This window comes from Desmodus rotundus, chromosome 4 (genome assembly GCF_022682495.2).
Source record: "Desmodus rotundus isolate HL8 chromosome 4, HLdesRot8A.1, whole genome shotgun sequence".
Lineage (NCBI taxonomy): Eukaryota > Metazoa > Chordata > Mammalia > Chiroptera > Phyllostomidae > Desmodus > Desmodus rotundus.
Window position 1 is genome coordinate 100,450,199 of NC_071390.1, and position 27,245 is coordinate 100,477,443.

The window sequence follows — 27,245 nt, forward strand, 5'->3', positions numbered from 1 at the left end:
TTAATGTGCAAAGAAAGATGAGAGCCAAGGCCCCACCTGAAAGTCTTGATTAAATAAATAATCATAATTATATACTTTGTATATTATTTAGGTAGAATTGATTTATATTCATGTTTTAATTACGTCTTTGTTTATTTACATATAGTAACTAATAGTTTCTGCTAAATAGACTATCTTAGCTCTTTTGACATGCAAAATTAATTTCAATGGTAGTTGTGTTTACTGTTGCCACGGTGGAAATGTTTCAGCATAGGGTGTCCCCAGGTTTTTAATACTATGTTGCTGTGCAACAATACCTACCTCTAATCCCTGCGCCAGTCTGCTGTTCCATCCAAGTGTTCAGGGCTCTCCTGGTTCTAATGACAAACGCTGATGCTCAGCTTCATCGCCTCTGGGTGCTCTCCAGGCTGTAAACTGCCCTTTTACAGAATATGTCTTATTTGGGGCCCCTAAGAGCCATTTAAATACAGCAATCATGTTATTTTTACTTTTCTATATTTCTTTCTATTTTTGGCTTCAGTGTAAAAAGCCTCTTCCTTGTTATTGTATATCTTTTTTTCCCCATGTTTGTTCCCCCCCCCCCCCCCCCCCCCCCCCGCCAATTATCTCTAGGAGGGACTGCTTGGGTATGTTGTATTGGAACTCAATTTCTCATGTCATGGTATTCCTAAAAGCAATACAAAACAAGAACTGTGTATCCCGTTCTTGATTTTTTTTTTTTTTTTTTGCTTAAAGGAAATGGACAGTTGGCTGAGGATCACTACAAAATGGTATGCAGACATCCATTCTGTGACCTTTATTATACCAACAGCTGCCTACACTCTGCGGGGCAGTGTTCAAGTTGCAGACAGGGGACAGTGAGGAGAGTGAACAGTGAAGGACACATTTGTTTATTAGAACCTTTGCTTTGCAACTTTGTGACCCAGCACGGTCGGTCACAAATGGAAAGAGACTTCAGTGAGCTGTTCTCCCTGTTATAAGAGACAAATGCATCGAAGCATCTTGACACAGCTAAAGCTTCCTGGATTATTGGTTCTTGCTAAAGACATCAGGACTTCGTTCTAAAAAATTTCATATTCCGCTCACAGAGCATATGTTTGTTAGCAGTCGTTCTGAATATCCAAGTACATTGTTAAAATGGCATTCTTTTAGTCTCAGGATCTTAGTCTTTTAAGTTACCTTTTCTGCCTCTTCCCCATTATGTAGTCTTCCTTGTGTTGAATTGGGTTGGAGAATCTGGGTCCCCCTTCCCAGCCCCAAATCTAGGAAACATATATCACCCTTATTAGGTTATTTGCAGAAACCAAAGCCTAGATTAAAAGCATTGGTCAAATAAGAAATAATTTATTTAATACAACATAGCAGTTTGAATTCTGGGAGAAACTAGAGGCAAACACACTGGCCTTAATGGTTTGGAGTTGCTTTTTATAGTCTCACCCCATTTGAAAGCAAGGGCTTATTCTGCCAGTCTTGCGGAAGCAGCTCTAGAAAATACACAGCCCTGTGTTTTTTGATGGAAGCTGAAAATAGTATATGCCTTATGTGAGCAGAACACATTCTGTATTACTTCATTTGTAGGACATTTTTGTGGTTGGCATAAGAGAATGAGAAATGTAGGCTTTTACAAGGCGTTCTGAGTCTTCCATGGTCTCTCTCCTTCCGTGGTTTTTCCTTTCCTTCGAGTGAAAACCATGCTCTGCCTCCAGGGCCCAGGTGGGCTGGAGCACAGGACTTTCAGATGCACGGAGCCCTCTGGTCTTCACGCCCCCTCCTCGCCTTTGTCCTCTGCCACGGCCAGTAAACCACCACTCCTGAATTGCGACAAGCAGATGGGGCCAATGTGCTGAGGGTGCAAATTCTAGAACCTTCCTTCTCAATTTTTCAGTGTTAATTCTGGCTGTCAGGAAGTGTCCTCCTAAATCTCTCAGGTTGTATTAAGTTATTTCTTGAATGTGTGTTGTTGACACAACAGTAAGCGGAAATATAATAATAACCCACTATTCTTTAAATACATATCAAAATGTCTGATTCTAGACTTCAGACCTCTGCAGGGAAATCGTGTAGCTCCGAGTCATTCCTGCACCAGCACTGGAGTGGAGAAAGCTTCTTGTTCTTAGACACCTGCCCCCTGCTGTAACCACAGCGTGTACTTGACCCCAGGTGCCTGGTTAAATGTTTCTCCTAAAGTCTCTGCTTTTGCTTCCACATTAGAGCTGGATTATTTAACTCCCTTCTTTAGATTCTTGCTTAAAGGTAATTTCACTTAAATCTCAAAACAAAGTGGTAGTATTCTCTTCTAATGCACTAGTAAACAGCAAGCAAAGTTTCAAGATGCTGTTTTAAGATGCCCATCTAAATAACCTGTTTATATTATTCCAGGCAAACTTTTTTTGAAATTCTATGAAATAGACACTCAGTTTGGTCACCATGTGGTAGATGGAGAAATCAATAGGTATATTTCTGAATAATCTAAAGGGTATGGAATAATGGAGCTTTATTTGTAAGAACAGAGAATTCTGAAATTATTTTTAAGGAACTATTTTTTTCTTCTTATTTCTTAGCATGTTTTCCTGTAATAAGATACTGTGTTTCCAAATCTGAAAACATTTTTGTTGCTGTTGACAAGGAAATATACTGGGACTCTGTTAGTGATCACTTTTGTTTACCAAGAAGAAGACGTCTAACATCAGTTAGAACAGGTGTGCTTTGGGGAGGATAATGTTAAACTCTTAGATCCAGCTTCTGCTTCTCTCTTTCTTAGTCCAGCCGTTCTTAGGAGAAAATATAAGCTCCTATATCAGACTTAAATATCCGATAAATGGAGTGTTTTGTAAATGTTAAATGGAGTGTTTTTTATGGTTCTCAGAAACCTCTCACTTTAATAGGTAACCTACACGCACGCCGATCCCTGAGCAATAAGTATTAAAACCTACGGGAATCAGTTTCTAGGTGTGTAAATCTTTGGGGCATATAAGGCAAGTGAAGAATGCAGAAGCAGATAATTATCACTGTTGTTCAGTTAGGCTGTTAGATGTAGCCTTTCTGATAAAACCTCCAGGGTGTTGATGCTAAACCAGTGCTGGCTGCCTTTGTGGGACCGCTGACAGTGGAGTGGTCCTGCCTGTTGTATGGGATGATTCTAGTGGCCCAACGCCTACCTTGCAGGGCTTCTCCATTTCTCCTGAAATAATAGAATTAACAGTTTGGATTATTCAAAGTACCACTGTCTGTTTAAATTATAGGGGATGTCTTTTGTTTGCCTGGTAAAGTAGGTAAGTATTTAAACGCAAAGATAAGCCTTCCACCCAGTTTATTCTCTGAGCCCATAATGGTGTATCATTTGTCACTGGCAGCTAAGTTCAGAAACAGGTGGGAAGTAGAAAATTCCAGCCTAGTTCTTTTTACTAAACACTGGAAACACTTATCTAGAGGAGGAAGAAACCGCTTGGCAAGTCCCCACCCCCACCCTCGAATTCTCTAAACTCTCCTGGAGGACCTGGAAAGGGGGTGGGGTGGGGGAGGGGCGAGCAGCAGCCAGCTTTTGGGAAAGGAGCCTGATGTGCCCCACTCTATCCCTTAACTGTGAGAACCTCTGATTTACAATACCCCATAGGCAATTGAAAGGATTATTTTCAATATTCCCTAATCTTTGACCCCGTTTTTACTGCCCTCTTCTGTCTTAAGAGTCCCTGCCTGTCTGCCTGTCTACCTACCTATAATCCATACTCTGATCACTCTAATCTGTTTATCCTGTCTGCCTTACTCACTCCAAGATTCACTTGAGGGTCATTAACTTCTCTTTCCCTGTGACTCCACCTCTCTGTAAGGTTCCTCTCCTCCCAGGGGAGAGCTTTCTTTCCTTCAAAGCTATGGCTGCAGCTTCGACTTTGCAAAATTCAGCGTGATCCGATCTGATCACCGCAATCCTCCAGCCACCAACAAAAAGATTGACAGGTAGAAGAAGATAGGAGCCACATTTTGAAACATGCTATGGAACGCTTTTCAAGTTGAATTTTAGTGAAGATACCTGATTGTATCAAACATAGTTAAATCAGAGACACTTGATACTAGCTGAGGACTGTTCCACCTTCTCAACACTCGGCGACCAATACCCCATTCCCGCAAGTCGTTATTTGCAAAGTTGCACAGCCAATATTTGCTCTGCGTAAACAAGCATTCATTTCAACAAGTATTATATTGTCTACCTGGCTTGTTAAAGTGATCACGATTTTTTTCTTAGTGAGAAAGGAGACAGACCATCTTATTTTCCTTTTAAACCAACTTACAGTAAATTTTGATGAGTTATATTAGAAAACCCATCTGTTTTTTGTCACTTTATATTATTTAGTTACATGTTTATTTTTGGAGCACAATTTGTTAAACCGTTCGCCTTTCATTGGCTGGTTCTTGGTCCTGTCTGTAGAAAACGTGGAAATGTGTGTTATTTCAGTCGCTGCTCAGCTGGGAAGTATAACACGTTAAAGGGGTAAGTGGTCCTGGATTATAATAGAGGATGGGATATGCCTTGCTTTTCTAATTCTTGACAAGCAACTTACCTCAGTGGGTGCTATCTTTTTAACAGTTTAATAAGTTGTAATTTACTACAAAATTCATTTATTTTAAAAGGGTACAAGGAAATGATTTTCAGTCAATTTACAGAATTGTGCAGCCATCGTCACTATTGTAGTTTGAGAACATTTTCATCACCCCAAACAGGAACTTCAAGTGTGTTTGCCCTTCAGTCCTACCTGCCGGCCCTGGCCACCACTGTGGGTGGGTGTCTCTTTCCCTCACAACAGCCGGGTACAGAACTAATGTCCAGTATGCTCTCGTACGGGACAGTAAGCACCAGAAATCAAAAGGCCTGTCCCCCGCCGAGCGTGTCTCTCCCGAAGTTCAGAAGGGCCGTCATTGGTGACTGATTTTTCAGTTCTGTCTTCCACATTAAAAATGTTTGCCCCGGTCTGTTCTCTGAATTGTGTCACCAAGCTACCTTACACGCCTGCTCATTTCCCCGCTTTAAATCTGCCCTACCTACACAAGGGTGGGGCCTGGCGGCAGTATAAAAACACACACTGCGCTTTCAAGGACTCTTTTCCGTGCTAGTTTGTTCAGAAAGTATTTCACAAATATACATGATACATTTTTCGTGAGCAGTGGATCTTCTTTTTCAGTTTCAAAAACTTTCTAGTAAAAATATTTACCAAATTGTGTGCATGCTCCTGCAGTGGGATCTCATGTCTCACAAGGCGGGCACCCTTGCATCCACACGCTTGTTAGTACTTCACAGTCTTAGGTGGGGAAGTTTTTATAAATAAGTTAAGCTCTAAGAATGTTAATAAGGAAAAGCTAAGATGTCTTGGTCTCAGAAAAAACTTTATTGGCATAAAATGTCTTGGGTAAACTGGCTCCTGTTCACATAAAGTGATACACCTATGTTATAAATGTAACATGGTGGTTTGTTAGTAACAGTTACTATAATTAAGTGGCACATATGGGTAACAGGGAAACATTTCCAGACTTTTTTCCCCTCTCCCAGAAGAGGGTTGAATTATATATTAATTTTTTTCTTAGTATATATTAATTTTTGCAGAAATTACAGAGATTAAAAATGTCTGTAATGTTATCAAGAGGACTTTCCTGTTGTATTTATGTATCACTTTTCAGAAAATAAAGCATAGTTGATTGTCTCAGTCTTTTCCATTGACTATATTGTTGACCTGTAACATGTAATGGAGGGCACTGGGAGGTGGGGGGAGTGGTGCCATTTAGAACGGGAGCTCCTGAGGTCAGATTTCTGGTTCAGATCTGGTCTCTGCCACTTTCCACCCGTCTGACCTTGGGCATCTCACTTCATCTCCGTTTCTGTTCTTTAAAATATCTCCTAGGGTTGGTAGGAAGATTAATTAGACATTACACAAAGTGCACATGAGTAACATTTACTGAGAACCATTACTTTGTGGCTATTTTATGCTACAGCTTGACTTTTTAGAGGCTTTCTGGTGACTACTGAGTTTTTCTAAGGCCCGAGAAACTCATCAGCTATTTGTTTTCATTGATAGTCAATTCAATACATTCTGTTTCAAGACCTAGATTTCTTAAACCTTCTAAGTTCATTGTATAAATCTCTATTTATTGTTCCAATTTGTAAATGTTAGAAACACATTTTCTGTGTTTGCTCAGTGTTTAACTTCCATCTCCAACAGATTACATACAAATAACAGATTATATTAAAACCCATACATAAACTTAGACATTTCCTTAAGTTTTAAATTATATTTACACATTTAATACATTACTTTCTTAAACACTTCAAATGTGTAGCCGCACCAACATGCAAATCTGACAGCAGAGAATGTCCAAGCCCTTCAACCGGACACACCTCTGTGCTGCCAGAGAGCCTGCGGTCAGAGCCGCTGGGGGAGGGAGTCATGAGCCTCACCCTAGTACCTGTTCTTACAGCCTTGAGTGTGTGTCACATGGCCCCTCCCCTTTTAAACCATAACCTCTGATGTGAATTGCTGAGATTCTACATCTATTCAAATCTAAGTTTCTATTAATTCAGTACTTCACCCTTGGTATATGCTATTTATATACTTGCTGAGTATAGTTGCTGAGTCAAAGCATGTTATTTTATAATAAGATAACCATAATTTATTTAATACCCTGTCTTCGGATATTTTGCTATTTCCAGTTTTCAAGCATACTTGTAGAAATATTCTTTTGCACATCCTTATCTCTTTTGGGCAACTCACAAAATAGAATAACTGAGTGCCGTTACCCCAACATTAGTGATGCGATGTAGTCTGATAGCTGCTGGTGCAGACCTTTGACTGCTGGGCCCACCTGCTTCCTGGTGAAGCTGAGAATCATCACATTAAGGAACAATTCTCTTGGGATTATTAAGAGAAAATGTTGTTACATATTAATATGGTAGTGTCAAGCCCTTTATAGTATAATGGAGGTAATAGAAATAGAACATAGAAGCAAAATGATATGTTTTCTTGTAATTTGACCAAAATGCTTCTAAAGTTAGTTCTCTTAGAGAGAAAAAGAGGAGTAGCAGTGGAAGTCTCTTCCTGGCAGAAATTAGAACATGTATTACACAGTTAAAATTATGGCATTGGCATCAAAAGAGTGTAGCTAAGTATACCTTTATTTCTCCTGTTGAAAACTTCCCCAAAAGTCATGTGGATGCAGTGGAATTGTTACAAAATGCCTTTTTGACTGCACTCGAGATGACCATACCTTCTTTCTACATACATTTGTATTTTGTCATGGTCATTTACTAATTTGAAACCTTCCTTGCGATTTCTGGAATCACCTCGTTCTAAAAAAACAGTCATGAAACAATATCAGCATACTGAAAGTTTCAGAGTTTTGCATTTGCCTTCAAAAGGAAAATTAGTCTATAGAGATCTTTTGCTCCTTCAAATGTTATATCTAGGGTAACTTCTGATATTTTGCAATGAAAGAGGACTTGGAAAGCTGCTTTACGCTCCAGCATAGTACCCTAAACAAATACACTAATGGGATCGCTGGTCCTTGGAGAGGACTATTGTGGCTTTTGTCGCTCTCCCAGATACTTTCTGATCTGGAAGGCTCACCAAAGCAGAGCGTGTGTTGCCATAATTGTCGTGCTGACAAACACTGCAGCCCAAGGTTGGTTGACACGTGCTTTGTATATTTAATCTTCTTAATGAAATCCCAAGGAAAATATCAATCCAGCTGCTAATGACGATAAATGGGCTTTGCACTCACAGAGTGCTCCTACTCCCAGGAGCACAGAGCCCGTCACGATTAATTATTTCAGTCATCCTCATGGTTGTCCCATGAGGTGGGTGGCTAAGCACTTCCTCTTTAAAAAAAAAAAAAAAAGGTAACTAATTGGATTTTCTTCTGTTCTACACTCTGTGTTCTAGAACTGGGTAGCTACCTTATATAAAGACCATCTGTATGTCAGCGGTTGGTGGACCTGGGTTTTAAAATCACAAGCTTCTTTCACATACAGATGCCAGGCTCGAGGCAGATGTGGAATAGTAAAGTTGGAGGAGATTTGGGTAGTAGTTTGGCAAGATGCTCTGAGTGGTATAGTCCATGGCTGGTAAAAAGAGACAGGTAATGGCTGAGTTAGTGCTTTGGTACCTCACTTAGAAGTAGGAATCCATGGTGTGGAAGGTTTCTTTCTGACACTACCTTACTGAGGCGTCCCTTCATTGCACGTACTCTTCCTCCAGCACTGTGCTAGGCCACTACAGAGGACCTCTGTGAAGCCCGTTTTACAGAGAGGGACATTGCGGCTTTCTCAGCCTAGTCCAATGCATTAGTAGCTGGGGTTTTCACAGGGATGAAAGTGACATGCCCAAAGTTTTTAGCTGGCTTCCATCCTGACCTGACCCGCCGGTTTCCCTGCCAAGCTGACTTGCCTCATTTTTGCCTCCTCAGAAATGACAGCGCCTCTCTCTGGACACATCTTGTCAGAGGGGCAGGAATATAATAAGTAAAGCTGTTTCTATCTAGTGATCACCCTCTTCTTCCTTTTACACTATGCCATGCAGTCTTCTCAAGAAGTCGGCTGGTTTTAGTTCTTCTGTCTTTTCAGTTAGACTGTGAGCTCTTTGGGTGAATGTGCAGGTCAGTGTCATTTGGTTGGTTTTTGTTTTTTTAACTCCTTTTGATTGCCCCCACATACCCCTCATCACTGGGGCATCTAGGTGCACAATAAACACTTGTGGTTGCTCTATTTGCCATCTACAGCTGTCAACAAATACTGCCTTTACCTATTAACTGTCATTTTAACATTTTTTTCTTTCGTTAAATAAAGGCTTCGCTGTCACCACTTTAAGTTTTTTTCCTCCTGCTAATTTTTCTCCCCGAAGTTACCCTGAAAGAGAGGCCTTTAAAAATGCAAAGGATTATACTTAAATTGTGAAGTGTACTCAGGCTGGGGACTAATTACAAGGTCTGAAAACCTCTTCAGGTGGCTGGGCACTGTAGCAGGACTAAAATACCGCTTTCCTAAATTGAGAACAGCTGGAGCCGTGTTCCCAGCAAGTATAAAGGGCCTGTGCTGGTGCTCTGTGTTCTGAAGAAGCCTCCGCTCTTTGGAGCCTGTGGAGCGTCAGCTAAAGGCACCCTTTCCTCACCGGGGTCCTGGTGGGTAAGTGCCCAGAGCCCATCCTCTGCCCGCCAGTTTCTGTTGTTTGCCCGACGTTGTGGTGGCTGCATCAGAATGTTGCTAATGTACCATGTCAGTTGTAGTAAATTGTTTTATCCTTCAAGAAACAAGTGGAGCTTGTTACCTCAAGAGACGTAGTAGTTAGGGCTCTGTGTGACTAAGGCTTTCTGTTATTTCGGAGGCTGTCAGCTTTCCTCGTGTGTGGCATGCATCTCTGACTATAAAGGGGTAAAGCGAGGCAGTTCCGTTTCTTGAATATATTCGGGAGTGGTCCCTTTAAAAGATTCCAGAATTTTAATGAGAAAATGGGACCGTTTGGGTAAATGCTGAGGGTAACAGTTATTCAGTGCATATAATCAAGTCATCACAGTTTTGAACTCTTTAAGGCTCATGGAAAAGGTACAGTCTTAGGAAAGAATGATGCGACCGGGGGAGGTTCTAGCTTATTATGACTTCATGGGTAGCAACAGGTAGTAGTGTCGGAGGAAGTGTTTGCAATGTTGGGTCCTGACTTCTATTTAAAGAAATTTAAAAGGAATTGATATGCTGACATCAGCTCAAAAGGAGAAGAATTCCAAGATAAAACGATTCAATATTTTCTAAATAAACTCATCTCAGCAGCTCTATGTTCTGACAGTATACTTCTAAAGCAAATGGCCTTGGTATTTGTTTCCGTGTTTCGATAACGTTTTGTTTTGGATGGTTGACAATTGGACAGGCACGATTCCTGAACGTAGTTTGGTTTGTTTTGACAGGTGGGACAGTGAAACCGTCTGGGAGGAGAACGCAGCCCGCTGCCCTGAGAGGGCTGGATGCGCCGCGGCGAGCCGCATGGGAGGGTCGGTCCTCAGGTGGCGACTTTCTACCTTTTGTACCAGGGAGCAGAGCCAGTCGAAGAGTCCATGCGGATCCTGGAAACAGCAGGACTGAAAAACGTTTCTATAAAAACCTTTACCATCTCTCTTTTGATCTGAAGCCTGTGAGACAATGGATATTATAGAGACAGCAAAACTTGAAGAACATATGGAAAATCAAACCGGTGACCCGGCAAATACTTACACAAGGCCTGCTGAACCTGCTGAAGAAGAAGAAAAAAATGGCAACGGTAAACCTAAGAGCTTATCCAATGGGTTGCGGAAGGGCACCAAAAAGTACCCGGACTACATCCAAATCGCCGTGCCCACTGACTCGAGGAACAGGTTCCCCCTGGAGTGGTGGAAAACGGGCATCGCTTTCGTGTACGCCCTTTTCAACCTCGTCCTGACCACCGTGATGATCACCGTTGTGCACGAGAGGGTCCCTCCCAAGGAGCTCAGCCCTCCACTCCCAGACAAGTTTTTTGATTACATTGATCGGGTGACGTGGGCATTTTCTGTATCAGAAATAAATGGGATTATATTAGTTGGATTATGGATCACCCAGTGGCTGTTTCTGAGATACAAGTAAGTAGGCCTAACATGTTTTGGGGGGAGTTGCCCTTAGTTTGTATTTAAGTCAGGAGATGTGTACTTGAAATTGCCTTTCTTGGTTTTATCTCGTCCATTCAGTCTTATTCAGGCATTTGATGAAGGGAAGCTATAGGAAGGTGTACCACATTGGATAAATCCAGTCGCCACTCAATAAACATTATGGGGCAACTGTGTATGAAAGTGACAATTGTATAGGAAAGAACAGAAATGCTGTGGTAGGTGATTCAGAGCTTATGAATTCAAGGTGCAGTTGTGACTTCAAGCCACTTGGCACTATGGTATTTGCGTGATAAATCAAGAGTCCTGGAGAGTAACACCGTTCACTTCATCATGCTGGTGTTATTCCAGGCCCTTGACAGGTGGGGCAAGGGGTAGGCTGGGGAGCTTGTTTCTCCATTACTCACAACGTGATGACTGTATTAGTCTCCAGACATTAGCGTGCTTTGAGGTTTGCCTTTATTCGGGAGTTCTCAATTTACATTTCTTTTCCATTTGTCTATTGGCAATCCAGTCACAAGAATCCGTTTAAGAAACTGAATTTAGAAATGGGTCCATGCGGTTTTGGTTTTAGATTTCTAAAGGAAATGTGCTGTCTGGTTTCCCCCGTGGCACCACAAAGGGGCTCTTAGTTCCCTGCTTTGCGTCTCCCTGTTTCCGAGTAGCAGGAATCAGGAGGTACTAAGCCAGGTACTTTTGCTTTGACGACACTAAAAACTAGGGCATAGCTCTGAAGTGGTAATTTTGCTTTCCTATTCCATAAAAAATAAAATCCCCTCTATTCCCCTTCTCTCTCATCCATCATTCAGATATTTGTCCTCTGTTAAGGTTCTAGTCATTAAATCACTAAAATAGAAGTTTAATCAAATATAGATCCCAAGCTGAGGCTTTTGAAAATGTATGCTGAGTCGATACAATTCAAAAATTCAGAATTCAGTAGGATTTGAATCTTAATGCCTCAAGATCATCTTTAGAAGAGGGAATTTATGCTCTATTTTTCTTTCCATTGGTTTTTGCTGTGAGGTTAGAAGAATTCAATCTATTTATCTTTACTGACAAGTCCCCTAAGTATTTGCCTTAAAATACCTCTCTTAGTATGTTTCCTTAATATGTGTAAGTAAAATAGCTATCAATTTTCTTTTACTTAGTGTAACTTTTTGCTGCTAAAGTTGTTGGTTATGGCATGCTTATGCTAGAAGTGAATTATATTTGTTGAACTACAGCCTTTTCCTTTTTTATGTCTGGAATTCACACTGAACGTAGAGAGACTACTTGGGCCAAAGATGTTTGCTTTCTCCTCTAGTTTAGAGCCAAGTTTTGTTCATATATGGGTGAGAAAGAAATATTCTAGCTTCCAGCCTGAAGCCGATCTCAGTTCGTTTGGATCCTCCCCTGAGAATTGTCGACTGCCTCTTCGTCGTCACCTCAGAGTTCACCGTGTCAAAACTTGTGGTCACGTAGCTGGCCGCGTGTTTTAGTGGTCTCTCCTGTTTCGGGCACAACCCATCGTCAAAAACTTGTTGGGGAAATCACACTAATTTTGCTTTCACTTTGGAGGTAGAATTGGAGCTTATATTTTAGTAACTAGAGGAGTAATTTTCATAATCTGTTTTGAGAATTTCAGCTGAATAAGAACTCTCTCTGTCTCTCAAAAGCTCCTTCAAAGCTATTGGAAGAAGTCATTAGTAAGTGAAAAGTCAAAAGTCATTAGCTCTTTTTCTAAGTAAGGCTGCAGAGTGCATGTTGCACCTTCTTAGTTAATTTTCTATACAGCTGAACTCAAAATACTGGAGTGAATATAATTGACTCATAATAATTCCTGCCTATTACTTCACCTTGTCTAACACATGGAGCACAATCTGGAACTCTTTGGAGGCCTGGGGTTGAATCAAAAGGTGAATTGTTTTTCACTTAGCCAAACTGTGAGCTTTAGCACTGTTTTATCACCTGTTCCTCTTCAGCACTAGAAAAGGCAAAGCCTGAACAGGAAGCCTTTAAAAGAAGAGCCTTGCAATAAATACATACTTTCATCAACTAGTCAAGGTGGTGTTTCTCTCTATTTTGACCCCAGAAGCCCTGGAATATTCTTAAAATAGCTACTAGAACTGGGCATCTAAACTTGTATTTGTGCATGATTCTTTAAATTAGGAGTCCCAGAAGTTACCTGAAGTAGACCGTGATACATGTAAGACCACAGTCTTGTAGAAAAGTTAAAATATGACACATACCCCAAACTGCCTGTTTTTTCCAGAAGTCTTTGACTACTACCAGTGTTGGAAGTTTGATAGGTCTGAAAACGGGAGACCTGGAATAATAGAGCGTACATACTGGGGAAGTTACACATTGTAATTCTAGGGGCTCTCTGGATCCCACTCATCTCTCAGTCCCCAGAGCCCTAAGTCTGTAGACCACCCCGTAACCACCCAGCAGAAGAGGAGCTGTCATCTTCAACTAGAACCGAGGACACTCGGCACCCTTGAGACCCCCGTTCAGCTACCCATGAGACAGTGGTGCAAATGGGCGAAGCCCTTCCCTTTGGAGGACAGTGCGCTTAAGGACAGCTCGGAACCACTGCCTTAGATGGGGAACATGGATGGTAGGGGACAGGGACGAATGTCAGTCAGGACAACTATCTTCACCAAAAAATAAAAAGTGAAAAAGGACTTGTTGATGGAGTGGGGTTTTGATTTAAAAAAATTTTTTTTGCCTTTCTTGTTCAAGATTGAGTAAAATCAGGGTAAAATGATCAGTTTATAACTGCACTATCAAATATTCTGAAATGTACCAGGATGCTCTGAACTTCTTCAAAATATTCTCTGAAAATCTATAGTACAGTCTTAGGCCAAATAGTTCATGCCCAGATCGTCAAAATACTTTTGGGTGGTCCCCAAATAAACCTTGCTTATTATATAACAGGTTCAATGAGTTGTCCCATCTCCCTGTGTGTCCAATTATATGGCATCACCTTAGCTCATTAGTTAATTCCTCTGTGACCATGGGTTGCTTATACCTTTGAAATGTTCTCAAGGGAGGGTTTTATTAATGCTCTGAGTTGACTGGAAACGTAGAGAGGTTCATTGAATTCTCACAAAGAGTGGCTTTTTTTAGGAGAGGTGGTTTTCTAGAGCCCGCAGTCTGTTTGAACTGCCGCGTGCCCCGCGGACTCACTGCTCTTGGGCCAGCCCACCCAGACTCCTTACAACACGTGAAGCCTGCAGTGCTGCCTCTCCCCGAGCTGTGGGGACGGCCGCTCCGAAACAGGCTGCCACGCTGTGGTCTGTTAGTGCCATTCTGTGTCATTTTCTTACTCTGTTAAACACTCTTTGTATTGCATTAGCAACAGACACAACCAGTAAACTTGTTTTCCCCCATCCCTGTTGTTCCTGTAGGTCAATAGTGGGACGCAGATTCTTTTTTATCATTGGAACTTTATACCTGTATCGCTGTATTACAATGTACGTGACGACCCTGCCTGTGCCCGGAATGCACTTCCAGTGTGCCCCAAAGGTAAGCGCCTGAGTGACCACGGAGAGGAAATCAAGAAACCATCAGTAAACACTGGCTCGCTGCTACACATTCTTCGATGCACTTCCATGCGTTCAACTGAAATCTAGCATATTTTCTGTTTCTCTTTAGATTTTGGAGGGAAGAAATAAAAGTGTATCCATAAAATGTATATCTTTGTGCATACAAATTTTATTTTCTGCTAACTGGAAGTTAGGATTGGGAATTTGGCTCTGCTGTTTCACCTTCTCTTTACTTGCTTACGCACCCATTCTACAAGCGCCACGATGTACCTACCAAGCACTGGTGACAGCAGCAACCAGCAGGTTCTTCTCCTAGAGCTTCTATTCTATTGAGGGGTGACAAGCGATAAAGAAAGGTGTAACCTGTCACATGGTGATAAGCCAGTCTTACTGATCAGATGAACAGTGAGGCTGAGTAAGAGCGAAAGGGACTACGGGGTAGGTACTGTTTTATACAGAGGTCAGAAAGGCTTCTTTAGTAATAAAGCATTTGGGCAGAAATCAAGGTGAGGGAGTGAGCCATGTGGATGGGGTGAGAACTCCAGGCCAAGAAAGTAGCTCAGTCACGGTATGTTCAAGAGACAGCAGGGAGGCCATTGTGGCCGGTAGAATTGCGTGGGTGAGCATGGTGCAGCTATAGATCCCGTGAGACCTTGTGGCCGTTGTAAGAACTTGGACCTTGGTGGTGGCAAGTAAGGAAGAAGTGAGAAGTAGTTTGATTCCGGATGCATTTTGAAGCTAAGCCAACAGGATATGCTGATAAGTTGGGTATGGGTTTAGAGAAAGAAACCAAGGATGAGCCCAGTTTTTAGCAACTGGAAAGACTAAGTGGCCTTTCGCTGAGACAGTGTGAGAATGGATACTGAAGCTGTCTTAAAGCAGGATTCACAGCTTTGCCAGAAGGAGTCATTTCTTGAGAGAGCTGTTCAGCATCTTGGACCCCAGCATACCCTGGTTTACAAAAAGGAAAACTTACAAATCCTGTGCTTTCTGGACGAAGGAATGAAGTCTAACATCATATTTCACTGAACACTAAGCAGATGTCCAAAGTAGAAGGAAAAATAGAGTTGTTCTAAAGAAGTCAACAGTCTCCCTCACCAAATATAGGTGTGGTTTGGAGAAGCTGTAATTTTCCAAAGCCATCAAAGCAGAAAGTATCTGTAATTAAAACAGTGTGCATATTGAATTTAAACATTGGCTGATTTTTAGTGGAGCTAAATTAAGGCATGGGAGAAGTTCAGAAACATAATAAACACTTCTAAGGGGTTATTGCATCGTGTTAAAGGAAGAAATGGCCACAGGAAAAAAGGCAAGCCCATCCTAGTAATGGATGAGGTTTGCTGGGGTGAATTGCTATGATTATAGAAAGAAAGTATCCTCCATGGAGGAGTTGCAGTTTTCGGAAGCCACATTAGTAAAAATACCCCTGGAAAACCCAGCTACAAATACAGTGGAAGCTCTGGGAGCATCCTTACTAATCAGCTCCCGTGTTCAGGTGTCGGGACCTCTTCCTGGAGTGTAAGCAGGCTGAAGGTGCCCGACTCGTGATTCAGTAAAACAAACGCCATCACTTTGTTGGATGGAAGCGATGTGGTGTTACAGAACAGGAGTCAGAATGGCATTCTAAATGTGGTCTGGCTGCTGGCTTTGAGTGCTCCGTAGATTTTGCGGTTACAAGGCTATTAGGGAGTCTGCCTGACTCCTTTGTTGCCAACTCTGTAGAATGCCCTTCGTGACTATAAGCAATGACAGAACTGTGTATACAGAAACCACTCTCTATGGCTGGGTGTCAGATCTAGTCACCGATGCCTAACACAACTTGTCACCCACCGGATGTGGTCACCACAGGAGCCATCCTCTGATAGAACCCTTGATGAAGTCCTTGGCTTTCACAGTTTCCAGCTGCCTTCCCCCTTATCCATCCTCTTGTTTCCCTTTGGTCCTCTGCTTGTGATTCACTTCCAAACCACCAGCCCAAGCTTTTGTTTGCAGTCACAAAATCTATGTTCTGAAAAGTGTGTTTAAATAAATTGCACATGAAATTACATAGCTTTTTAAACCCATTTTGCTACATATAAGAATGTTGGGCTGGCATAGATCCAGTCTCTTCCCTGAGAAAATTTCCCCTCGTAGATGTCCAAAGGACTTCTCCCCTTAATTGAAGGGGCGGTGTGGGTGGTAAGGTCTCTGGTTTGGCAATAGTCAAGTTGGACTCTCTTGCGCCCTATTTATTTTTGTGGAAAATGGCGTCTGGTGCCCTGGCTGGTGTGGCTCAGTTGGTTGGGTATCATCCCACAAACCAGAAGGTCACAGGTTCAATTCCTGGTCAGGGCAAATGCCTGGGCTGTGGGTTCGGTCCCCAGTCAGGGCGCGTGCGAGAGGCAACTGATCGGTGTTTCTCTCTCACATCAATGTTTGTCTCCCTTTCTTTCTCCCTCCCTTCCCCTGTCTCTGGAAGAAGAAGAATTTTAAAAAAGAAAGAAAGAGAGAGAGAAAATATGGTGTGTGGTGGTCATCGTTTGAGGAACCCTTAGGGATACTGAGTCCTTCTGCTTTGGCTGTTATGGTTGATGCTTTTTCTCTTAACTTCTACATCTCCTGATGTCTGAAAAATGAAGAAGTTAATAGAAACTAGGGTCTTAAGTGGTGTGTGATAGGGGGTTCCAGTAAAATAGAACAGAACTAGAAAGCCATCCATTCATTCCCAACTCTTATCCCCACCCCCCACTTCCCAGTAGTTTTTCTATGCTCTTTTTATTCCATTCCCCGCCCCCAGCTGAGGCTTTATTTAGCATTTTTACTGGGCATGATTGGACGTCTCAGGGTAGCAATGACAACATTGAGGAATTAAGAACTGAGAAGACACAGCAAGAAGAGAGTCCTTCCTCTGTTCTGTAAAGGCACATTGAATCAAATGCTCTCAGATCTGCATTCACCAGCACTGCTGAGAGAAGGGAGAAGAGAAATGTCTGGCTTATTTTAGCTCCTAGTTTTTTTATGTCTTTGGATCCCTCCAACCCCAAGTAAAGGGGCTGATGGCTTTAAGTGTTTCTGCCCCTAAAAAACTAGAGTGTTGAATTGAGATGAGTGAGTGGATAACAAAATTGTGGTTTTGAGATAAAGACTAATGTGTCCTTTTAAACTGGGAACACGGTGGTTGGGCAGAGCATACATACCTTTACATTTGATCTCGGTGTTGACAGTCGCTTGTTCCAACTGCACGGCACATTCCTGAAGGGCTGCAGGTCATGTGATAAAGCCCATGGCCAGGTCCCGCCCTCCCATCAGGGCACATCACATCCCTCCTGTAGTTTGCAGTGCGCCTTTCTCGCGCTGCACCTGGAAGAGTCCTGCATCTCTGTCAACAGGACTCACCTTCCTCGGCTGTGGATCCTCGACCGCCTTCTAGAGCCTGTCTGTTCAAGGCAGGACCACCTATTACTTGGCGTGTTTGCTTTATGGACTATAAACTCTTGATAAAAATACACAAGTTCTCTTGGTTTTTGTCACCCGGGTTTGCCCTAAGCAAACTTTTGAAGAAGGTTGTTTCTTCAAAACCTCCTGCTTCTCCCCCTGCCCTGGAATCCTGGCTTACGTCTCCTTCTGTTGGAGACCTGCTCTCAACTGCTGAGCAGTCATGGTGTGTTTGCTTTTTTTACAAGGGTCACCCAAATACCGGAAAGCTGCCCAGACCCATGAGGTGGTCATTATTCGGGAAAGTTTTATATACCCCGTTGCGGATGTTTCAGGCAAGGACTCCTGCCCCAAGTCCTTATTGTACTGGATAGGGTGGAGTTCCATGTGCTTTGCAGGCTACCTTAATCTCTCCTAAACTCTCTTCCCACCCATCTGTACACATCTTACCCTCCTTCACCACCATAAATCCACCTGCACAAGACAGTACCTGTCTTTACCACTAAACAGTTTAACCAGCATCATGCTGAGCTAGCCGTGCTTCAGGGACCAGCCACCCAGAAGGATCAGCATTGAATATGAAAGGCAGCATGTGACATAGCTGCCCCTCAAGTCCCAAATGAATAGTCATTAATGGTCTTTCTATATTTCTGTTCTCCTGTGTTCTGTTACCCAACCTTATTTCTGTATCATTCTTTAATTTTCTAAGCATAGTGAGTTTATCCTAGATTGATCTTAAATCTTCCATGTGGCCTCCCAGTGTGTCAGTATTGCAACTCTCCATGCCTACCATCTTGACCAACTCAGTCCACTTCTCCTTCTTGTAGGCGGAAGTGTTAATGGGATATAAACTTTTGACTATTGCCTCAGACTCTTGCCCATCCCATCATTGTTTCCGGGTCATCGAGGTGGCCTCTAGCGACTTCCACATCCTTGTCTAAGGGAGCCCTGTTCTGAACCCCTGCCATTGCACACAGGTTATTTCTTTGGGAGATGTTTTTCCTGATCAGAGCTACTCATTTTTAAAGCTGCCAGTACTTTGCTAATCAGTTGTTTTCAAACCTGCTTAAAGTATTAATGTGTTGCAGCTTCCCTTTCTAACTGTGCTTGATCAGATGTTAACACACCTACACGTACACTTCAGGCTGCCCATTTGACACAAGGTATGATATTAGCAGTGTGGTATGCAGCTGAATTAAATATTAATCATCCGAAACCCTGACTTCCCCCTGCAAAGAAGAAAGAACGGAGCTTTGGTCTTCTTTTTTAGCACATAGCTGAGTGAGGTCATTGGTTATTAATATTTTTAAAAGCTTTGCTCAAGGACACAACATCACCAAGACATATTATTAGTAGCGTATTGAATAATTTAAAATGTGTCACTAAAACTGGCCAATAATAATGTATAAAACCCAGTCTGAGGAACTTCCCCTGGAGTTCTTTTTGACTTTTTAAGTTAAGAAGAAAAACAAAAATCACAACCTGCTGACCTTCGTAAGTATCCCACAAATCAGGCTGAAATATGATTTTATCAGCTTATAAATGTTCTTCCTGATCTTCTTGTGTCTTTCAGCTCAACGGAGACTCCCGGGCCAAAGTGCAGCGGATCCTGCGGTTGATTTCCGGGGGCGGATTGTCCATAACTGGATCGCATATCTTGTGTGGAGACTTTCTCTTCAGCGGGCACACGGTTGTGCTGACACTTACTTATCTGTTCATCAAAGAATGTAAGCACTGACTCATGCCCACGGGATTGATTGCTGTCGTGGGAGGGATCCCTGGGCCCTGAAACTGACGGGACCTCTTATTCTATTGGAATTGATAGCTGAGAGGGAGAGAGAGAGGCGGGGGGAGAGAGAGGGAGAGAGGGAGGGAGGAGGGGGGAGAGTCAGAGAGAGGGAGAGAGTGTCAGAGAGTGAGAGAGAGAAGAGTGTCAGAGAGAGTGTGTCAGAGAGTGTGTCAGAGAGAGTGTCAGAGAGAGAGAGAGAGACAGAGACAGAGACAGAGAGAGAGAGAGAGTCAGCTTCCAATCACTTCAACTAGTCATACGTGATTTAAGCACTGAAGGCTTTAAAACGTGACCCTGGCTTCTCTCTAACATTTAGCATACCTCCAAAATGTCTCCCTCCTTGCTTAGTAGTACTTCTCAAGGTATGAAAAGCTTTTTGACGTTGGAACCAAGAACAGTTGTGAAGTTTATTGCAAAAAGAATCAGTGTGTGCTAAAGCCAAATGTAAATGACTTTTGAGGGAAACAACCATTGTGTATGAAGCTTCCATTCCATCATTTCAAATAATTTAGTCAGTTTTTCTCTTTTCCTTTTTAAAACATTTCCTTGCCCCAACTTATTCTAATTTCATCATTTCCAGCTGACTTCTAAGGTTTAATAGGCATCCTCACGGAACATTCTGCCAATACTGATCATTTTCTTCTTAAGAAGAGTTATGGAGGCAAGAATTTGAATTATCTTTCCTGATTTATACGCTGAATTCCCCTTATACAAAACTCTAGTGTATCTCAGCACCTGGAACAGTGTCTGGTTTATTGTGGGTTGTGTTTGGTTTTAGCTGCCTAGCAGGTCCCATTCTTGTAGATTTCTGAGGTATTGTATATTTAGACCCATTATCTCAAACCCCTTGTGAAATTGTGATGCTTCCCCTCCATTTTTGCACAGCTGGTCTGTGATGACCTTCATCTTTACTTCCAGGATACCCCATGCCAGCATTTTTCAGAGGTTCATCTCAGTGTTCGGCGCTTTCTTGTATTGTAGAGGAGGTGCTTTGCCGAGACCAGCGGAAGGTGGCCTACCCCCTCTGCCCTCCTCCTTCCTCCCTCCTGTCTTGGCCAGTCATTAATCTGAACGGGTTTGGCGTCATCTGCTGGCAGTGGGGACACCAAGGTTTACCTTCCAGTGGCGGAAAAGTGAATTCTTGCCCCATAGGTTGCCTGGAGTGTTAGATTTAAGTTTTCCTTTATAGGCAGTGTGACAGAGTATTGAGATCCTCTGTAGCAGATGCAGTAAAGTCTTTTTTTTCCTCTTTGGTGAGAATTGTGTAGCTTCTGAGTTGTTTCCTTTGTAAATGCTACATATAAACTTAGAGTAGGGAGAGTAGCATGTTGAGTATGTGACTTTCATCACATTCAACTTAAAAAAATTTTTTTTTAATTATATTTTATCGATGATGCTATTACAGTTGTCCCAGTTTTTCCTTCTTTGCCACCCTCCACCCAGCCCCCACTCCCTCAGGCCATCCCCACACCATTGTCCATGGGTCAAGCATATGTGTCCTTCGGCTGCTCTAGTTCCCATGCCGTGTTGTACATCCCCGTGACTGTTTTGTAACTATTAATTTGCACTTCTCAATTCCTTCACCCCTTTTGCCCATTCCCCGGGCCCTCCTCCCATCTGGCAGCCATCAAAACTCTCTCTGTATCTATGATTCTGTTTCTCTTCTGCTTGTTTGTTTGTTTTTCAGATTCAATTGTTGATATGTATTTGTTGCCATATATTGTTCATATTTTTGATCTTCTTTTTAAAGAAGACCCTTTAACTTTTCATATAATGCTGGTTTGGTAGCTTTTTCTTGTCTGGGAAGCTCTTTGTTCTTCGATTCTAAATGATAGCTTTGCTGGTAGACTAATCTTGGTTGTGGGCCCTTACTTTTCATCACTTTGAATATTTCTTGCCAACCCCTTCTAGCCTGCAAAGTTTCTTTTGAGAAATTAGCTCACCATCTTATGGGAGCTCCCTTGTAGGTAGCTAACTCCTTTTCTCTTGCTGCTTTTAAGATTCTTTGTCTTTAATGTTTGGCATTTTAATTATGATATGTCTTAGGGTGGGCTTCTTTGGGTTCATCTTGTTTGGGACTCTGCTTCCTGGACTTGTATGTCTATTTCCTTCACCAAGTTAAGGAAATTTTCTGTCATTTTTTCAAGTAGGTTTCCAATTTCTTGCTCTCTCTCTTCTCCTTCCGGCACTCCCGTGGTGCAAATGTTAATATGCTTGACGTTGTCTCAGAGGCTGCTGACAGTAACTGTCCTAATTTCTTTGGATTCTTTTTTCTTCTTATTGTTCTGATTGGTTGTTTTTTGCTTTCTTATGTTCCAAATCTCTGATTTGATTCTCAAATTCATTCATTCGACTGTTGATTTCCCTGTAAATTGTTCTTTATTTGATTAGTATATCCTTTATTTCTGACTGGATCTTTCTTATGCAGTTAAGGTCCTCTTTAAGTTACTTGAGCATCCTTATAAACAGTGTTTTGAACTCTGCATCTGATAGATTGCTTATCTCCATTTTGTTTAGTTCTTTTTCTGGAGTTTTGTTCTGTTCTTTCATTTGGGCCATATATTTTATTTTGGTTTTTTTGGTCTCCTCATTTTTGCAACCTCCCTGTGTTTGTTTCTATGTATTAGGTAGAGCTGCTACATCTCCCAGGCTTGGTAGAGTTGCCTAATATAGTAGGTATCATGTAGGGTCCGTGGCACAGCCTCCCCTATGACCCAGGCTGTGCACACCCTTCTGTTGTAGTTAGCCTCTATTGCTTCTGGCACACCCAGGGTCAGCTACTGCCTGTGTTCTGTCCGGGGTCATACAGCATAACCTACAAAAAGGTCTGTAGATGGCTGCTACTTTTGCTGGGCTTGGAGGTGCCAGGGAAGGCCAGGCTGTGAACTGGCCCAACTTAGCAAGAGGTATGGGGCTCACTGGAGCCAGATGCTGTTTGTTTGAGAGAATTTAGGAAAATCTGAAGCATAGACCAAGATAAGCCATTCTTATGGAAAAGCCACTGGAAACAGCTTGGGTGGGCCTGAAAGTTGGGTGGGGCAGAACCTCAGGGAATCACTAGGGTGGGCCAAACAGTGTGAGGTTGATGGAGTCTCACCAACCTCAGATCTCATATCTGGGCAACCCCAGATATGGTGCCCGCCTGATGGCTCTGTGGCTCTTTGGGGGAAAGGCTCAGAAAAGGTACAGTGCCCTCTGCCAGCACTTCTATCTGGGAGGAAGCTGGCCTCCCACCCCTACCCTGACACAGGACAGTTGACTTCCTCCCTGTATGTCTCTGGTGCCTTTTAATCTGCTGCCCCCATGCTGGTGCTCAGAGGGAGTAAGTCTGTCTGTGGGCCCTTTACGAGGAACTGCCAAGGAGTCCAGCAGTTTCTGTCTTCTATAACATCAATGCCCGCTGGTTTTTGCAGCCAGGAGTTGTGGGGACTTATCTTCTTGGTACTGGAACCCTGGGCTGAGGGGCCTGGTGTGGGGCTGGGGACCTTTGCTCCCGAGATATCCATCCTGATTTTTACCTGCTACTTTTCGGTGTGGGACCTCCACCCCTCCTGCCAGTCACAATATGGTTTCTTTAATTCTGTAATTGTAGAAATTCCATTCAGCTCAATTTATGACATTTCTGAATGATGGTTATTCTATAGTTTAGTTGTAATTTTGACGTGGTTGTGCAAGGAGGCAAGCCTTGTTTACCTAGGCCGCCATCTTGAACAGAAGTCCACACTTGACTTTAAGGTGAAGGGCCTTCTGCACCCTGATTTCTACTCACGCCCTCTGGGAAGTTGTGGTGGAAGGAACCCAGGTCTGTCTCTGCACCAATATCAGAAGATCATCTCTACCTTACATTTTAGTCACTACATTTCTGATACCTAGTTATTATTGGTTCTGCAGAGCAGGTGGAGTGATGTGTGTAGCTTATGTCTCTAACTCTAGCTTTTGATGAGAAAACTTCCATCAAGAAAACTTCCATCTGTCTTTATGTAAGATCAGTCATTTTTCAGTCCAAAGGGGCATTTGAGTTGAAGGATCAATCTCTCTAATCTGAGCATCATAAAAATCTTACAGAAGATGAGGATTAGAGTTAGGGAGGAATTGTATGTTAAGAGTGAATCCACTGTGGGTTGAAAACCATAAAGTAATCAAGAGAAAACACTCCAGGGAAGCAAGAGAAAGTTTTATAAAATAAGCAAAGACCACATGATATTAACAGTAACAGCAGACACACATAATACTTCCTCTGTGTCAGGCACTCTTCTGATTTAGGCCTTGATGTAAATTAACCTGTTGAATCCTGCGACCACCCATGAAGGGAACACTGTTTCTCATGTTTCAAAGAGGAAACCTAAGCACAGAGAAAGTGAGCAACGGGACCATGGCCCACAGTTAGTAATCGGAGGGAGGGTTATCCAAGCCCAAGCAGGCTGACTCTAGAAGTTATGCTGTTAATTTCTTGGCTCTGTTTAGAATTTTTGGAAGCCCAAGTTGTCTGATTTTGTAAAATTGCTAGTGAGTACTTTGCTTATTATTGTTTGTTCTTTTACCACAGAACAATAGCAGGGCAACTTACGATAATTTTTATACCTTAACAAAGACTGGGAAGTATGTAGAGACATTTTCTCCTCAAGATATGATTTTGGTCTGAGGTTTTTAAAACTGTGTAAGTTTATATACAGCAAGGAAAGAATTACATTCTACTTTTCCCAGTCTTTGATGAGAAAATGGCAAATCCGTAATGCTTAATGCAACTCAACTGTAAAGTCAGTTCTCTGCATAAACAGGGCATTCCGTGTTTCTGCCTGTTTCCTATGCAATTAGGAAACAATCACTTTCTAAATTATACCATATGTTACGTTCTGAGTAAGCAATGGTTCCACTGGTTCCTTTGGACACTCTGCTTCTAGAATTAGGTGCATCATTTATATATTTTTTGCTTTACTGCCTTTTGATCAATGTGGACTCTCTCCTTGTTGGCCCTGTTGTGACAAGTGGATCTGAATTTAGTCATACGAGCAGATGAAAATGTGGGACCAGGACCAGTCTGAGGTTAACAATTGTGGGCTTTACACAGTTGTGCAGATACTATATCATTGGGGCCTAGATTTCTTATAAAATTAGACTGGAGAAGTGAGCCTGGCTCCTAGATTTGGGTTGGCCAAAAAATTTGTTTAGTTTTTTCCACACGATGGTTCTAGTAGTGCTTAGTTGTTTTTAACTTCATTTGAAAGAATTTTGTTAGATTGTGTTGTGACAGCTGTCATATCATCATGCATTTTAAAAAAAAACTTACTAAAATTGGTGAATTTTTGTGTAGCCATTTTAATATTGAAGATGGAAGAAAATACACATCATTGGCATTTTATGCCTTATTATTTCAAGAAACAACTGAAATGCAAAAAAAGATTTGTGTAGTGTATCAAGAAGGTACTGTGACTGATTGAACAGGTCAGAAGTTGTTTGCAAAGTTTTTTGGTACTATTGACATTTCGGCCAAATAATCCTTTGCTGTGGGGCTGTCTTATGCATTGGAAGATGTTTAGCAGCACCGCTGGCCTCTACCCACTAGATGCCAATATCAGGAGATAGCCGACATACTCAGAATGTCCAAATCAATAACGTTATTGGTTAAAATGAAAAATGTGCCTTTTATTTTACGGAAAAAAACTAAATGAACTTTGCGGTCAACCCAATACCATATATGTATGTCTTGCTAGTTGAGAAAATATTTTCTGTTTCACCTTGCTACCACACAGACTGCAGTTGTCTCTGGTATTCAGTGATAACTGGGCTAGGACGCCACATAGACAGCAGAGTTATTAATATTTGTGTTATCAACTTTTAGTTTGGTGTTACCCTGCTGGGTAATATCAGAGAGCAGAGGGGATTACCATTTGGCCATTTCTATTTCTCAATTAAAAAGCAGAGGTCCCAGGGTGGTAGTGTAACAGAGGGTGCATTCTCAAGGAAAATCAGTGCTAGGGTTCCCACCTATCCTGAAACCTCGTGTTCAATTCCATGGGAAATAAAATGACCATCAGGCCCCCTTCTTACTCCTCCACTACTTTGGCCTTGCTGCTTTTGAATAAACAGATACAAAATAGTCTGGTTTACTCAGACATTTTAAACTTGTAAGGTAAATACCAGATGACATAATAAGCAAAGGAAGCAGGTGTGAGACTTTAGGGAGGGGTTAGGGTTATGACACTTGAAGAATGTGAAATCTCCAGATTTCTAAGTGTTAGGCTCAGAATGTTAACAATTGAACAAACCAGAATAGTTATGGGGACTGGAGCTGCACCCCCCTCCCCCAGGCTGTAGGAGGAAGGCCTCTCCCAGCTTTAAAATTCTGGGACTTTATGAGTTTTCTGCCAGGATTTAGTAGCAGGATGAACCAAATGAAAAATGCTGAGTTGCACATTCATAATTAGAAAGTCAGACTTTCAGATGCAAATATTATACTTGAGAACAAAAGAGCAACAGCTATTTTGCCAAAAAATTTCTTTTATTTGAATGATACCTGATTTGGTATTTCATCGAAAGCTCTGGAGTGGAGACTTTTGCTTTTCAACCATTTTTCCACACTTGAAAGTAAATATCACTATAAATGTAAACACAAATATGAAATAAATTTTAGTTTTTTAGATTATTAACATTGTGAGCTAATAAAGTTTTAAAATAGAAAAAAGAAACGGTTATTAAAGAAAAAAGAGGAGTTGCTAGAAATGAACTCTGGCCCCATTCACATGTATCCTTAAGTCTTGTGTGGGAATGCGGTGGGGACTCCCGTTTCACCTGAGGAGGACTCTTGTTCTCCAACCGATCAGTGTCATGAACTTCTTAGTGGCCTCACTAGGAAGGCTAAAATCCATCAGTGAATGGGCAAGCATCCTAAGCTTTACACATGGAGTGTTTAATAGTTGCTATGGGCAGTAACAGTATAAAATTGCTCAGAATCAAAATACTGTTAGCCACAGTGCCATTTTTCTCCCCTTGGGAAAAGCCACAATGCCATTTTTCTCCCCTTGGGGAAAGTATTACCCCGGTGTTCTCATTCCCCACCCCATTTTCACTGACAACTACCCTTTCCTTTGACCCCTGCTGTTTTTCTTTCTATTGGAATCCCTGTGTGAGCCAGTCCAACCAGCCTAATAAGACACAATTCTGTTCGCTTCCATATCAGACAGCCCAGCAGGGGGGAGGCATAGAGTGTCCAGGGTGACCAGCCTCCCCGGGGAATGACTGTTAGACCTGCTCCCAGTGGTACCCCCTTCTTCCTTCCTACCTGAGCAAGTCCTGGGCTGTTCACAGTGACTCATTTGGGTCATTAGTTTTCTCCTTCCCATGACTTGTTGGCCTTACATTATTCCAATGAAGGTCATTAGGATAGACTAAATCATTAAGTTCATCTGTGGAATCTTACTAACTGGACAATTTTTCTACTGTCCAGATTCGCCTCGTCACTTCTGGTGGTATCATTTAATCTGCTGGCTGCTGAGCGCCGCCGGGATCGTCTGCATTCTTGTGGCACACGAACACTATACTGTCGACGTCATCGTTGCCTATTACATCACAACACGGCTGTTTTGGTGGTACCATTCAATGGCCAATGAAAAGGTGAGAGTGGTGAAATTACCCTTGGGTAGTTTCTTTTCTTTAAATGCAGTGGAGCACTTTTCATACTGTGGGGTTTGGGTTAATTCAGTTCACTTCTTAAACTTACGTCCATCGTTGCTTCTTAAAATAAAGAACACCACGAACGTAAATAACATTTGAGGATAAAAGTGTTGTATGATTGTAGAGCACAGTGTTGTACTAATTCAACTAATTTTTATGAGAATTAAAAAAATATCTGTGCTACATGAAAATTTAGGAAC

The 27,245-nt window shown here is 42.1% G+C and overlaps 1 protein-coding gene across 7 annotated transcripts in view; it reads left to right on the forward strand.

Annotated features, from left to right (window-relative positions):
* Positions 1-27,245, forward strand: part of SGMS2 (sphingomyelin synthase 2) — an 82,553-nt gene that overhangs the window by 48,485 nt on the left and 6,823 nt on the right. For 5 of the 7 annotated variants that reach the window (XM_053922693.1, XM_053922694.2, XM_053922696.1 and 2 more), the window contains 4 exons: positions 9,934-10,620; positions 14,034-14,151; positions 19,159-19,312; positions 26,819-26,985. In XM_053922693.1, the coding sequence (XP_053778668.1) occupies positions 10,166-10,620; positions 14,034-14,151; positions 19,159-19,312; positions 26,819-26,985 (894 nt within the window). In that variant the 5' untranslated portion in view covers positions 9,934-10,165. Of the gene's footprint in view, positions 1-735; positions 771-9,141; positions 9,161-9,933; positions 10,621-14,033; positions 14,152-19,158; positions 19,313-26,818; positions 26,986-27,245 lie in introns of those variants that run through there. The other 2 variants (XM_045187200.2, XM_045187210.2) reach the window with 2 other exon arrangements.